Consider the following 13,835-nt stretch of genomic DNA (forward strand, 5'->3'; position numbering starts at 1 on the left):
TTAATGGCTACCGCCTTGGGCTTGACTCTGGCCTTCCCCCCACTAGCTGTGTGATCAAGTAAAGTTTACCTTCTCTCTCTACCTTTCAGTTTTTCAATCTGTAAAATTCAGAATAATAATCTCTACCTCATCAGGTTATGGTGAGGAGAAAATGTGTGCAAATAAATAAAGAGAACTATAATTACTTCCCAATGGGTATCTCTAATATTTAAGTCAAAATTTGAGAAACATTCAGTGAATCTGTTACATCAAATACACTCTGATTATAATAAATATCACCAATAAATTAATAGTAAATGAAAAGTAATAACAACCTGGTTCAAACACTAGGCCTAGTTCAAAACAATGCTTTTTCTTTCCAAGGCCGGTTACCAAAGAGAAAGAATGCTAGCTCGCACACACATATCTACGAAAAGGAAGGAAAAGGAATCGGGGTATGAGGAAGGTGAGCAGCGGGGTCACCATGGGTGCTGGAGACATCCCAGGGTCTCAGGAACAGTCCTGAAGTGACTCAGTTCCATCTGCACACACACATACACACACACACACACACACACACACGCCCCACCTCCCCACCCCCGTGTGGACATCCCTGGGACAGGATGCTCCTGTTTCCCAGGATGCCTTACTGAAGGCTGCTCTCTCTCTCAAGTAGCATGATAAAAATTATTTATGCATTTATGCATAACCCATAGACACAGACATTAGGGTGATGAAGGCCTGAGGGGATGGGGGAAGAGGTCAATGGGGAAAAAGGGGACATAATGTAATACTTTCAACAATAAAGGTTTTTTTAAAAAAACAACCCTACTGGAAAAAAAATTATTTACTCCTGAGCTATTTCTGCTTGAGCTGTATGAACAGAAAGAAGAAAATTTATAACATACATTGTAGTTGTGCAGATGGTTGAGTGGCATAGCTCAGCTGAAACAAACAAAACCCACTCCTCTCTACGAAGCAGGGACACACGTTGTTTTGCGGGTACCTTTAATGGGAGTGGTTTGGAAGAAGGGGTGGTGAACACTAACCACTTGATGAGTAAGAGGTGAGCATTTCTGTTTTCAGTATGAGAAGCTGTGTTCTTTTATGATAAAATTTTTATTGAATTTATTGGGGTGACATTGGTTAATAAAATTATAGAGCTTTCAGGTATACAATTCTATAATACATCATCTGTATATTGTATTGTGTTCACCACCCCAAGTTGAGTCTCCTTCCATCACCATTATGCCCCTTTATCCTCTTCTACCTCGCCCTATCCCCCTATCCCTAGCATCAGTTTGAATTTTATTCCTGAAAAAGTGCATATTAAACAGCTTATCCCATCACCTTGCCCACACCCACATATACATAACACATACATCTTTGAGACTTAATTGAGCTTAGTACACTCAACTATTAAAAGCCCATTTTAAAATAGTGGTCATTGAGTTCCCTTTGGAGGACAGATACATTTATGAATGAGGAAAAAGTGTGGAAAATAATATGAAAAAATATATACTTCTACAGGTAAATTCAACTTGATTGATACAATATTTTATATCTTTATAACTACTGGTCTTTGTGGAATTATTTATACACTTCTTTCTTTACTAAGGAGGTCAATATTTTCAACCCATGATAGACCAATTTTTTTATGATATATAAAATACCTAAATGACATCACTAATAAGGTATATATATGTTCCTGGTGTTCTCTGAATTCTAGACTCCACAAGAAATAAATCTATTTTTCAAGAGCCATGAATATTCACAAAAATTGATTGTATGTGACAAATAAATCTCACAATAAAATCCAAACAATGAAAAAGTTCTTTGATCAAATGCTAGAAAGCAAAAGAACCTACCACTGGAAAATTATATAAACAAACAAAATTATATTTTAAAAAAAACTGAAGCAACTTGGGTAAAAAATAAAATCTAAACTAAAATTACAGAATATTTAGAAAAGAATCATTGTGAACACGGTGCAGAGCAGAACCTCTGAGATTCATGATGAAAAAAAAAAAAGACGGACAGCTAGCCTTGTGTGCTCTAATATTAAACAGGTGGAACACAAAGAAATGGATGAAGTGCTCAACTCAGGGACTTAGCAAAAGAACCAAATAAACTGAAATAGAAGAAAAGAATTAATACAAATGAAAACATCAAATAAGGCTTTATAAAATTTTTTAAAAAACCACAATGAAACAAATAGCTAACTTCATAGAGAAGAAAGGGAGAACACTAATATATGAAATGAGAAATAAAAATGAGAAAATAATCACAGACACAGAGGAAATTCAAAGAATTACAGAGGACATCTACAAAATATAAAAATATACAGCAATACAGCAGAAATGAACCCCAAGACTTTAACAACATGTATTCATGTTGTCAAAAAGGCAAATGTACACTTCATTGAAGCCAATATTTTATTGAAAAGCACCCTGAGGCAGTGGCTTGGGTTTTGTAAAATAGGGTTATAAAACTAAAGAGGTGCCTAGCCGCCATGGCTCAGTGGTTGAGCATGGACCTGTGAACCAGGAGGTCACGGTTTGATTCCCAGTCAGGGCACATGCCCCAGTTGGGGGCTTAATCCCAGGTGTGGGGCATGCAGGAGGGCGACTGATCAATGATTCTCTTTCATCATTGATGTTTCTAGCTCTCTCTCCTGTCCCTTCCTCTCTGAAATCAATAAAATTATATTAAAAGGGGAAAAAAACTAAAGATGTAACTTATTCTTTAGCAAAGCCTAAAAGGTCTAGTACCAATAGTCAGGCTATGCCCTTATTTTGAAATATAACCCAACTTCCAAATGTAATTTTTTTCAAGGATTCTAAGGTCCCATTGAGAGTTCCCATTTGCACTGTCCAATTTAAAAATCTACAGCTAAGAGTGAGGCAATACTTCTCTTATGTGGGTTACTTACAATGGTTTATGACATCTAGGTTAAAATATTAAATCAATAAAAATAATTTACTGAATCATAATTACTAAAAAACCATTCTGTGTAGTGAGCTAACATTCCATTCCCAACAGGCAAGAAATTCAATATGGCTCTTTTCACATTGCCTCTAGCATATTTTCATTCAATTCAAGCATATGTGTATGCAAACAAGGTTTCCTTTATGGGGAAAAAATGTTCAAATATTTAAGTAATTTCTCATATTCACTCTCTCACAATTAAAAAAAAGAAATCAATACCTCAAACTTATATGAATTAGCTATGGTCTAATTTTGGCTGCAGATCAAATACTATTAGCTATAGGGGTGTATTGAAAAAGCAGCATCAAAGAAAGCATATGATAAGGGAAGTGGATGTTTGGAGAAAATATTCTTACTCATATTAGAAAAATAGCTTCTGGGAAAATGGTTCAAAATTAACTCGATTAAGGATGAATTTGCGGAGTCATTCTCGAATATACAACAGAGCCACACCTGTACTTTTTTAGTTCCTCCCAAGCCATCGGGTTCTCCTTGAGAACTGCTCTGTGAGGCCAAGCAGTAACTGCAAGAGGAAACAGCCATATGCTGAATGGGGTACCTGCTGCTGTATTCATATAACAATTTAGGGGTGTATGTGTATGGGTTGATATGCACCATAGACAAAATGAAGAAAACGTAGAATATTTAATGCTGAAAGGACCCTAAGAAAACATCTAGTTTAACCTTCCTTTAAGTTCCACCAACTCCCCCTACCCACCCACCTCCCCCCCGGCAAAACAAAAAACCCAAATCACAAATAAGACCATTGAGAACTAGAGGAATAATTTGGTTAGTCCTGGGCCACAAACCAGCTGGAATAAAAAAACTCCAATAAATGGCCTTCTGGACTTTAATATGCTGTTAGCTATAGTCCCACTTCATTTCCAGATATCGTGTGCAAGTTCAGAAGAAGAACAACACTTAGATGCTTTCTACAATTTCTCCATTTAAACTAGAAGCATAAGAATAAGAGTAATTCCCTTCCAAAAACCTGAGTAACCAGTGAAAGAGCATATCTCTTGTTACTTTAGGAGACCAAGTTGAGACCAGTGTTAAGTAATATTTTGTGGGATATCAGCTGTCTCTGAATCTATTATGTGAATCTCCCTTCTTGAAAGAATTAATAGCATTAACTTGAATTAACTCTAATTTAGGTCCCACAATCTACATGACATACTGCCTTTGTCAAAAAAAGAATGGGTACTATAATAAATGTAACTGAGAGTGATCTGATCATAAATTCCTAACTGGGCAGGTCATGGTGGACAGTCACACCCCAGGCATATAACTTCTTTAGTGAAAGATTTATCTTTGCCTTAAGCAAGCCCTGTCCATTGTTTCTGTGCATCTAGGTTCACACCTTTGAAACACCTCTTTTTCAGACTCCTCAGAAGAATAACCACCCTCAAGAGAACACATAATCTTGTTAACTCTCCTGTAATCCAATCCTCACCTTGCTTTCTCCCACCTTCATGTAATCTTCCTTACATTCCCTCCTTAATTCCAAATGTGTAAAGGAAACTGTAAAACTGTCATTCTCCAGAGCATTTGAGATTTTGCTTTTGGCAATTGTTGTAAGTTTGACTTAGAGATCTGAATGTTTCTCACATCAACACCTTCAACCTCAGGACCTCACATCTCAAAGCAGATGTTTTAATGGCAAGTCCTCTTGAGAAGATATCAGTCTTTTTTAAAAATATTTTTTATTGATTTCAGAGAGGAAGGAAGAGAGAGAGGTAGAAACATCAATGATAAGAGAATCGTTGATCGGCTGCCTCTTGCACGTCCCACATTGGGGATCAAGCCCACAACCCGGGCATGTGCCCTGACTGGGAATTGAACCAAGACTTACTGGTTCATAGGTCGACACTCAACCACTGAGACACGCCGGCGAGGCGAGAAGATATCAATCTTAGTACAATACATTTATTTTCCTTCCTATCCTTCTACCTTTGTGCACCTTTAAAAACATTTTTCAAAGCAATGTACACCCATCAAAGTGCCTGGCTTTTCTTTCAGAAAACACAGCCCTGTGTCTTGGGGTGTAATAAATTTAAATATAATTTAAACCTTGGCTTCTAGTGATTTCCTGACCCCAAATTACCACACCGGGCTTTGGAATTTGACAATATGTTTTGCCAGCTCATAACAACCCAACCAATTATAACAGTAAAAGATTATCATCTTAATCCCACAGGAGAATGCCAAACTGGTCAACATTTGGTCAACCCATTAGAAAAATACATAAACCAAAGGGCTCCTCAGATGACATTTTTACAAAACACTGCCACAAGAAACTGCTTTTTCTTTTTTCAAATACAAATGCATAGGATAGAAATATGTTCTGAGAGTCAGAATGTAGTAGGATTCAAGCATCACATGACCAGGAGGCAAAAAAAAAAAAAAAGAAATCTGAAAACTCTCCCTCCTCAAGAAAATTACAGCCGAAACCGGTTTGGTTCAGTGGATAGAGCATCGGCCTGCGGACTGAAAGGTCCCAGGTTCGATTCCGGTCAAGGGCACGTACCTTGGTTGCAGGCACATCCCCAGTAGGAGGTGTGCAGGAGGCAGCTGATCGATGTTTCTCTCTCATCGATGCTTCTAACTCTAACCCTCTCCCTTCCTCTCTGTAAAATATCAATAAAATATATTAAAAAAAAAAAGAACTCATACATCCTTAAAAAAAAAAAAAGAAAATTACAGTGATCTCATAGCATTGCTGAAATATGAAATTCAGAAACTATCTGGCGATGAAAGCCCGGAGGGGTAGCACAAGGTACCTGTCTGAAGAATTCCTCCAGCAGTGACATCGTCCAGCGATGATGGAGCTCCCACGCCTTCGCTGGGTGGCTAATGTCAGCCGTGTGCAGCATGAGGGATAATGCTTTTGGCTTTTCGATCCTGTACACCCAAAGGAACCAAGCACGTGCTGATCAAGCTCTCAGAATCTCAATAAGCGTTTCTTTAAAAAAGCATTAATTTTTTAATCCCTTCCGTTCTCTTGTATCAAGCCCCACTTCAGCTGAACTGAGGGGAAAGCATCACATCATCCTACAACTGGAATAGTCACCAGCTAGGTCTCCATGTGTGTTGAGCTGGACACTTTGAAAACTGACTCGAAACTATTTCTGGAATGACTGGATCATTCAAAAAGACAAAAACCCAAGAGTCACTCACTGACGTGTGTGTGTCACCTCTGCATTGAGTAGATCTTTGATAATTTGGTTTCCTGCAGGGAAATATTTTCGATTCTAATTGGGAAAAATTATTATGGCCCCTTTTATGTATTTCAACCCTGATGAGAATCTGAGATATATACAATTCTCATGCTCTTTCCTCCAAATATCCCCAGTTAGTATGAGACTTTTCAACAAAGTTCTCTGAAGGAGGTACATTTTAAAGGAGCAACGACATGGGCCGGTTCCAGCTCAAACACCTATAAAAACCAAGTGACACAGACACACTCACGCTTCTGGCTGCTGCAGAGCAGTTTTCATCGCCTTGATCTGTTGGAAATGACAGGACATATCTGTGGCCATCACCATCTCAATTACCAAGGTCCGAAATTCCCTTTCAGGGACACCCCATGGAGAAAAAAAGGTGAAAGTCAAATATGGAAAGTAAAAATTAGTTCATTTTTTGCCACTTCCAATCAAAATCAGTTAATTAGTTATGACATTTGTAATCTAACTTGAGGCTGAAACTGTTTCACAGGTCCCTAAGCTACTCATGTCTCCTAATCTTCAAACTGGATAATATTGATTGACGTTTTCAAGTTCACTGATTCTTTCCTCTGTCTTCTCCAACTTGCTACTAAGCCAGTATAGTAATTTTTCAATTTAAATATTTGACTTGTCAGTTCTAAAATTTGTTTGCTCTTGTTTATATTTTTATTCCACTGGTTCAATTTCACTGTATTTTATTACAAGCATATTTCCCTTTATCTCACTGAGCATAAATAGAAGAACTGCTTTAAAAGTCCTAGTCTGATCATTCCAACAATAGTTCATCTGAGAGATTGTATCTATTGATTGTCTTCTCCCCTGCAAATAAGTCACATTTCCCTGTTCTTTGCATGCTATTTAGATGGTCACAGAATTTGAGTTTTCCTTTATTTTTTGACTCTCTCTTTTCTGGGGTTTTAACTCACTTGATAGCAGCTCTGGTTGTTCCTACCCTGGTCTCTCTAGCCAGAAAAACAGTGAAGGTCTTTGTATAAGTATGGTTTTAGCCAACTAGTGCTGTTGCCTTGACATAGACCAGTGGTCGGCAAACTCATTGTCAACAGAGCCAAATATCAACAGTACAACGATTGAAATTTCTTTGGAGAGCCAAATTTTTTAAACTTAAACTTCCTCTAACGCCACTTCTTCAAAATAGACTAGCTCAGGCCGTGGTATTTTGTGGAAGAGCCACACTCAAGGGGCCAAAGAGCCGCATGTGGCTCGCGAGCCGCAGTTTGCCGACCACTGACATAGACTGTCTTCAGGGTGAAGTCACAAAAATATCACACTCACTTCATCCTGTCACAGTCTCCAGGTATTGAACCCCTTCAAAATGTGCCTACTTTTGTTCACTCTCAAGTCAGTGGGGTTGTGTTTGTTTGTATTTGATCATAGTTTATAGCCGTTACGTGCAGGAGGATTGGCTTATTAGCAGATTATCCGGCCTGCTGAAAGTGGAATGCCATGTGATTCCACTTTGAACTGCAGTAAATAAATGGCAACACATTCATTTACAAAGGTCCTAAAAGGTCAAATGCACTTATGTATCCAAACAAATCTATCAGGTATTAAAATTGCTTTCCTACAAAGAAACAGGATACTAAATGTAAGTTATCTTTCAGTTAATGGATTTCTTCAAAGCAGCATACTTCAACTCTCCTCACCATTCCTTTCCTGGCCTCCCTGTCTCATCCTTACCTCCAGTCATCCTTGGAGAGGTTGATCAAAATATTCATTTCCTCATCCTCTTGCAGAAGGCGATAAACTGCACTTAAGTGATGATTTTCCAATACAGACTTATCGTTGTACAGAATAGCTGGGTCGGACCTGAACAGAAAGATAATCTGGTATGTTAAACAGTTGGGACTTTTCAGGTTAACGCTTTCAAGCTAGAATACACCATCTCTTTTTCCTGTGTTTAGCAATAACCTTCACCCCGATGCCATTTATATCAACAAAAAGAAGCTAAAACTAACACTGTAAATGATCAATTGATATACGTAGGGTATTTTAATGTCAATATGTGATGTAAAATAGGTGCCACCCAATCTGAGAACTCTATGAAAACTGTTCATAACCAGACCTCCATGATTTTTGCTGGCAGCATCAAAGATGATTTTTTTAAATGTGGGTCAAGTCAAACTTCCTTATATTTTCTAGAACAACTTTAATTGTTTTATTAAATAAAATAATTTATCTTATCTCTAATTCTCTGAACACATACCACCTGGCAGGTACAGCTTGCAAGTTCCTCTGGTAGTAGCTTGATCTTAAAATTTGTTAATTTTTGTTAATCCTCACCAGAGTATATTTTTCCATTGATTTTTAGAGAGAGTAGAAGGAGGGGAAAAGACAGAGAGAGAGAAACATTGATGTGAGAGAGACACATTGACTGGTTGCCTCCTGCACACACCCCAACAGGGGCCAGGGATCGAGCCTGCAGTGGAGGTACATGTCCTTGACCGGAATCAAATCTGGGACCCTTCAGTCGTGGGCCCATGCTCTGTCCACTGAGTCAAACCAGCCAGGGCTGATCTTAAAATGTTACCATGCAGAAGCCATACACAGAAAACAGAGTGAAGAATATAAGGATTATATGACAACTGTTAGTCACTTTTCAAAGACCATTCCACAATTGAATGACAGCAAACACAGAGCTGTATACTATTTCCATATCCTTAACTTAATGAAATCTGAGATTATTACAGCCTATTGGTTTCTCATCAAGGAAGCTAAGTCCCAGAGATGTAAAGTGACTCCGCAGAGCCCCACAGAGTCAGGGTTGGGATGAAAGCAAGATCTCTGACAGCAGGGCCATTGTTCCCCAAGATAACTTCCACCTGTCACGTTGGCCAAACTTTGAAATTTATCTAGCACACCTTTAAAGTGTTAGACTTAACAGACCATCCGAGGACAACGGACCTGGTCACAGACTCGGTTTTCAGAACAGGGGGCACACAGGCTGGGATGCTTTAGATAAAGTTCTGTCAGAGAAGGCCAATGTCTACACTTCACTCCAAATCACGCTTAACTGAGCCCATTAGAGTCTTCCCACTCCTATGAAGATACAGCACAAAACACGCAAATCCTGGGGCGAGCCATCTGATCTTGTGCCTGCTAGGTAAGGGAGGCACTAACTGATGTGTGTTTTGTGACACTGAGCTATTTTCCAACTCCTGAAATAAATTTCCCTCTGCGCTGTGACCGGTTTTGACATTGGCCCCCAGCCATGATCCAGGTACGGTTCTTCCATCCACCGCTCTCCCTTCGGCAGGTGCTACGCTCGGTCCTCAGAGCAAAGGTTCCACTCTGTGGAATTCCCTGTGTTTAAAGACCTTGCAACAGGACCTAAAGACTGTTTCGCAGCAGCTGAGACTGCTCTACGTGAGGCAGGAAACGAAGCGAACGGCTTAAGTCCTTTTGTCCGCTTCCATTCTATTGAAATTCCCCTTCTGAACACAGATCAGAGGATACTGCCATCCTTTGTGTACCCCACAATTAAGTGCCGGGTTCATTAAACACATGTGGATGGATTTATGAACACAAACCTATCTGAACTGTGCACCTGCTCGTTCAGTGAAATCAGCAGGTATTTATTGGTGTTAAACTCGCCCCTCCCCCTATCTTCTTTCTCTTTGCCTTGTCACCTTTCCCCAAATTCTAGCTTCTTTTTTGTTGTTGTTGTTAATCCTCACTCAAGGATATTTTTCCATTTTTTAATTTTTTTAGAGAGAGTGAGGGAGGGAAGAGACAAAGAGAGAGAAACATCGATCTGAGAGAGACACATCGATTGGTTGCCTCCCACATGAGCCCCAACCAGGGCCAAGGATAGAGCTTACAAACAAGGTACATGCCCAGTACATGCCCTTGACCGGAATCCAACCCAGGACCCTTCAGTCCGAGGGCTGACGCTCTATCCACTAAGACTAAGCCAAACCAGCTAGGGCCTCACTTCTTTTGATTCCTACATCAAGGCCCAGTTAACCCTGCTGTCAGATTCTCTCTAGTTCTGCATCTTTGTCTTAAGAGAGGTAAGTTCTGAGTCCAAGAGAGGGCAGATAAGGTTTCATCCTAAATGCAAATGACAATTGATTGGTACAGCTGCCTGGGATTCTACGAGAGGACTGGGAAGGATAAGTCTGCAGCTAATAAGAAAAAAATACCCAAACTGATTAGTGATATCTGTGACAGTCAACAGGTTCAGAGTTGGGCACTTAGATCCGTACTTAATATCCCCACAGAGGTTTGGGTTTACCTGTGCAGTTTGATAGGGAGGGTGCATAAGTTGCCTATGGTGAATGGCCTGCATGAGACATTCAACATGGGCAACTTGGTGATCCTAGCTCCCCAAACCTATGCCTCTGAACAGAGCAGAGATGAAATTAGGGAGACTGGGACGAGCACCACCAGAATCCCAGAGATCAGAGGGTGAGAAGGCTTGGTTATCCTTCACGTCAACAAAGATACTCCCGTCCTTGCCCGTCCTCACTGATTTAGTCTACATGGCACCTGTGCCTTTCTGTACAGTGCTCCAGCTCCTATTAAAAATAAATAACAAGGAGCAGGCATTAGAATAGAGGAAAAGGAGATGCATATTAGATGTGAATAAAATACGAGAATTAGGAGCAGATAGCTTTACACTTTAAGTCTTAATCGAAGCTCACCAAGCTGGTCTCTTGTTTAAAATTCATTTTTCCAGCCCAGCCGGTGGCTGCGGCTCAGTGGTTAAGCATCGACCTATTAACCAGGAGGTCACAGTTCAATTCCCCATCAGGGCACACGCCTGGGTTGTGGGCTCAATCCCCAATGTGGGGCGTGCAGGAGGCAGCCAATCAATGATTCTCTCTCATCATTGGTGTTTCCATCTTTCTCTCCCTCTCCTTTCGTCTCTTAAAATCAATAAAAATATATTTAAATTTTTTTAATTCATTTTTCCAGAAACTCAAAATACAGCAACCATACAAAAGAACCTTGCTGGCTTATAAAACTCTCTCCCTGACCCCTCTTGCCTCTCCTCCACGCTTTTCAACATCCTCACCGGGTCTGGATGTGGAAGTTGTTGGTAGTTCCTGTGTGCTCATAGTCATGGATGGCAGCTGAGAAGATGATAGCAAAAATCTCCAGCTCCGTCAGCCAGTTCTGAAAGGGAGATTACAGAGCAATCAGATAATGTGTCTTTCTGACTTCAGCTTGCTGACAACACACCCACATTACTGTCTTTCCACCCTGCAGCTGGTCAGCTCTTACCAGACACATGTTTCTGGAAAGACAGAAATGGTGTTTTTCTTCTGTAAAGAGATGAGGGGACATGTGATTTGAAAACAGCATGCCTGCCCTGGCCGGTGTGGCTCAGTTGGTTGAGCGTCATCCCTGCACCAAAAGGTCACCAGTTCTATTTCCAATCAGGGCACATGCCCGGGTTGTTGGCTTGATCCCCAGGAGGGGCTTGCAGGAGGCAGAAAACAATGAACATGCAGACATCGAAAGCCCTCATCACATCCTCTCTCAAATTCCAAAGTTCCAAAGTAGACGCAGAAAAAAATTAAAATTTTCAATATGAGATCAAGCTGTAAGTCTAACAGAAAACCTAACGTCTGCCCACTCGAAGGTGGATAGGTAGAGAGACAGATGGAAAGGTAACACCTGGCCTCCCACCTTATGCGTGCTAAAGTCTGAAGAGACTTGTCCCCATCCACAATCAAAAGCTGGCTGTAGTCCAGTGGTCTTCAAAGCGTGCTCCTTGGACCAGCAGAGTTAGCATCACCTGTGTTTCACAAGCCACCCAGATAGTTCTGACGCACGGTAGAGTTTGAGAAGCATTTGAAGCTCCCTTGAGTGACTTCCATCTCAGAGGCTCTATGGATTCATTGATGCTTCCCACGCTTTCTGTAAACCATACCGCCCAATGTCCACATGACCGAACATCCATCACTGCTGGCTGCCCTTTGGTACCCTCTGCTCACTTTTGTTACTGATTGAATTGGTGCTTTTAAGTTTCAGTGTGGCTTATTCCAAACCCTATTTTGACCAATTGCACTGTTACCATAATTATGTAATTAAATATGACACAAGCCAATAAAATATGAACTCAAAAATAAGAGTTATATCCATAGAACCTAAGCTCAATGCGATAGACAGTCACTTAAAAATTGTCAAAATAGGTGAGATGTCGGCAGAGTGTGGCTGGCTGGATGTTCTGGTCGGGAGCCCATGTGGCTGACATGAAGGTGTTAGGGAGCCTGCATTCTTTTCTGAAGCTCTGTGGGAAAGTCTGCCTTCGGGGACATTCAAGGCATTGGCAATTCATTTCCTTCTCATGCTTTCCATTGGCTCTCTCCCTCTTCAAGCTAGCACACTCTTCGGCCCCACCTGTTGCCTTTTAAGGATTAATACCCTTCATTGTACCTCCAAAGTCCCTTTGCCATCTAATGAGATATATTAACAAATGTGACAACTCATAAGAAGTCAAAGGTCATGGGGGGCCAAAATTCTGCTGACCACAAAGACTAATAAAATTACTTGGCACTCTTTAACTAGGATGCCATTTAGAAGTCTTGACATTTCCCTTACAAATATGATGACATCATCTGTGATCAAAAGAACAAGATGCACCGCTTCTCTCCTCTTAAAAAATAAGCAAAAGAAAATTAATGGCACCTTGGCCAACAAATGCAATGAAAGGGGCCAACGGGTTGCTTTGGAGTTTGGACTCTTTTGACCTAAATCAAAAGCTGACTGGAGCCCAGGGTCTGATTCCTGTCTATGCAATCAGAAACTCTTCAATCCAGTTCTGTTCAAGGATTGTCCCTTAGAAGTGAGCAAAATAAATCTGAAAGGATGCAAGCGTCTGCCAGGCATGTGAGCTAAGCAGTAATGAGTGATTTATACAGATCACAATGAGTCGATGTTGAGGCCCAGGCATCGCTTTGTCAATGGGATGTTTTGATTCCCTATGTGTCTCACACTTTATAAAACTGGAATGATTTAAAGCGTTTCCCCCCTCTTGGTTTGTAATGAAAGGTTAGAGTGGCAATGTGCTCTCCATTCATCAGATTGCTTCCCACTACTTTTGTAAGCTTGCAGTGAAAGAAGTTTGTTTTGAGCTGCATTTTGGAGAGAGAGTGGGTGGAAAACAGTTTCTATATTTAGGAATTATTCTGAATATGGCCTGAATTGATCAAAAAAATCCAATGGCAAATAAGCGCAATTAAGAACATTATGCAGTACGTCACAGTCATTGGCTGCTAGGATATAACATTTATGTTAATGATAACTTGCATTAGCATAAATGCTTGAGAGTTTTTCTTGAGGGCTAAAAAAAAAAAATCTATGTATAATTCACCTTTATATCTCCATAGCACATACACAGTAGGAACTAGCTAAATATATGTTGAATAGGTAAGTCCAAAGTAGATCTTCACATCATATTTCTGATACTCTATTCCAAACTGTCACAGCACTTCTACAAGATAGAGTATTTTTCACCATTTTAGAAATGAGGAAATCCTGACTCAGAGAGTCAAGCAATTCATCATAGGTCACAGTCTAATAAGTAAGTAAATAAGGATTTCTATCCAACTATATATCTAGCTCCAAAGCCCACACTCCTCCCACTGTATCCCATTTTTAATTCAGTGAGAAATT

The 13,835-nt window shown here is 40.2% G+C and overlaps 1 protein-coding gene across 7 annotated transcripts in view; it reads right to left on the reverse strand.

Moving 5' to 3' along the window:
• The window catches only part of PDE1C (phosphodiesterase 1C), a gene marked incomplete at both ends in the record, with an annotated part of 303,115 nt that overhangs the window by 64,058 nt on the left and 225,222 nt on the right, over window positions 1-13,835 (reverse strand). For all 7 annotated transcript variants that reach the window (XM_080664043.1, XM_080664046.1, XM_080664045.1 and 4 more), the window contains 4 exons: window positions 5,748-5,868; window positions 6,436-6,537; window positions 7,890-8,018; window positions 11,230-11,330. In XM_080664043.1, the coding sequence (XP_080520169.1) occupies window positions 5,748-5,868; window positions 6,436-6,537; window positions 7,890-8,018; window positions 11,230-11,330 (453 nt within the window). The remainder of the gene's footprint in view (window positions 1-5,747; window positions 5,869-6,435; window positions 6,538-7,889; window positions 8,019-11,229; window positions 11,331-13,835) is intronic.

The sequence above is a fragment of the Plecotus auritus genome (assembly GCF_963455305.1).
Source record: "Plecotus auritus genome assembly, chromosome: 4".
NCBI lineage: Eukaryota > Metazoa > Chordata > Mammalia > Chiroptera > Vespertilionidae > Plecotus > Plecotus auritus.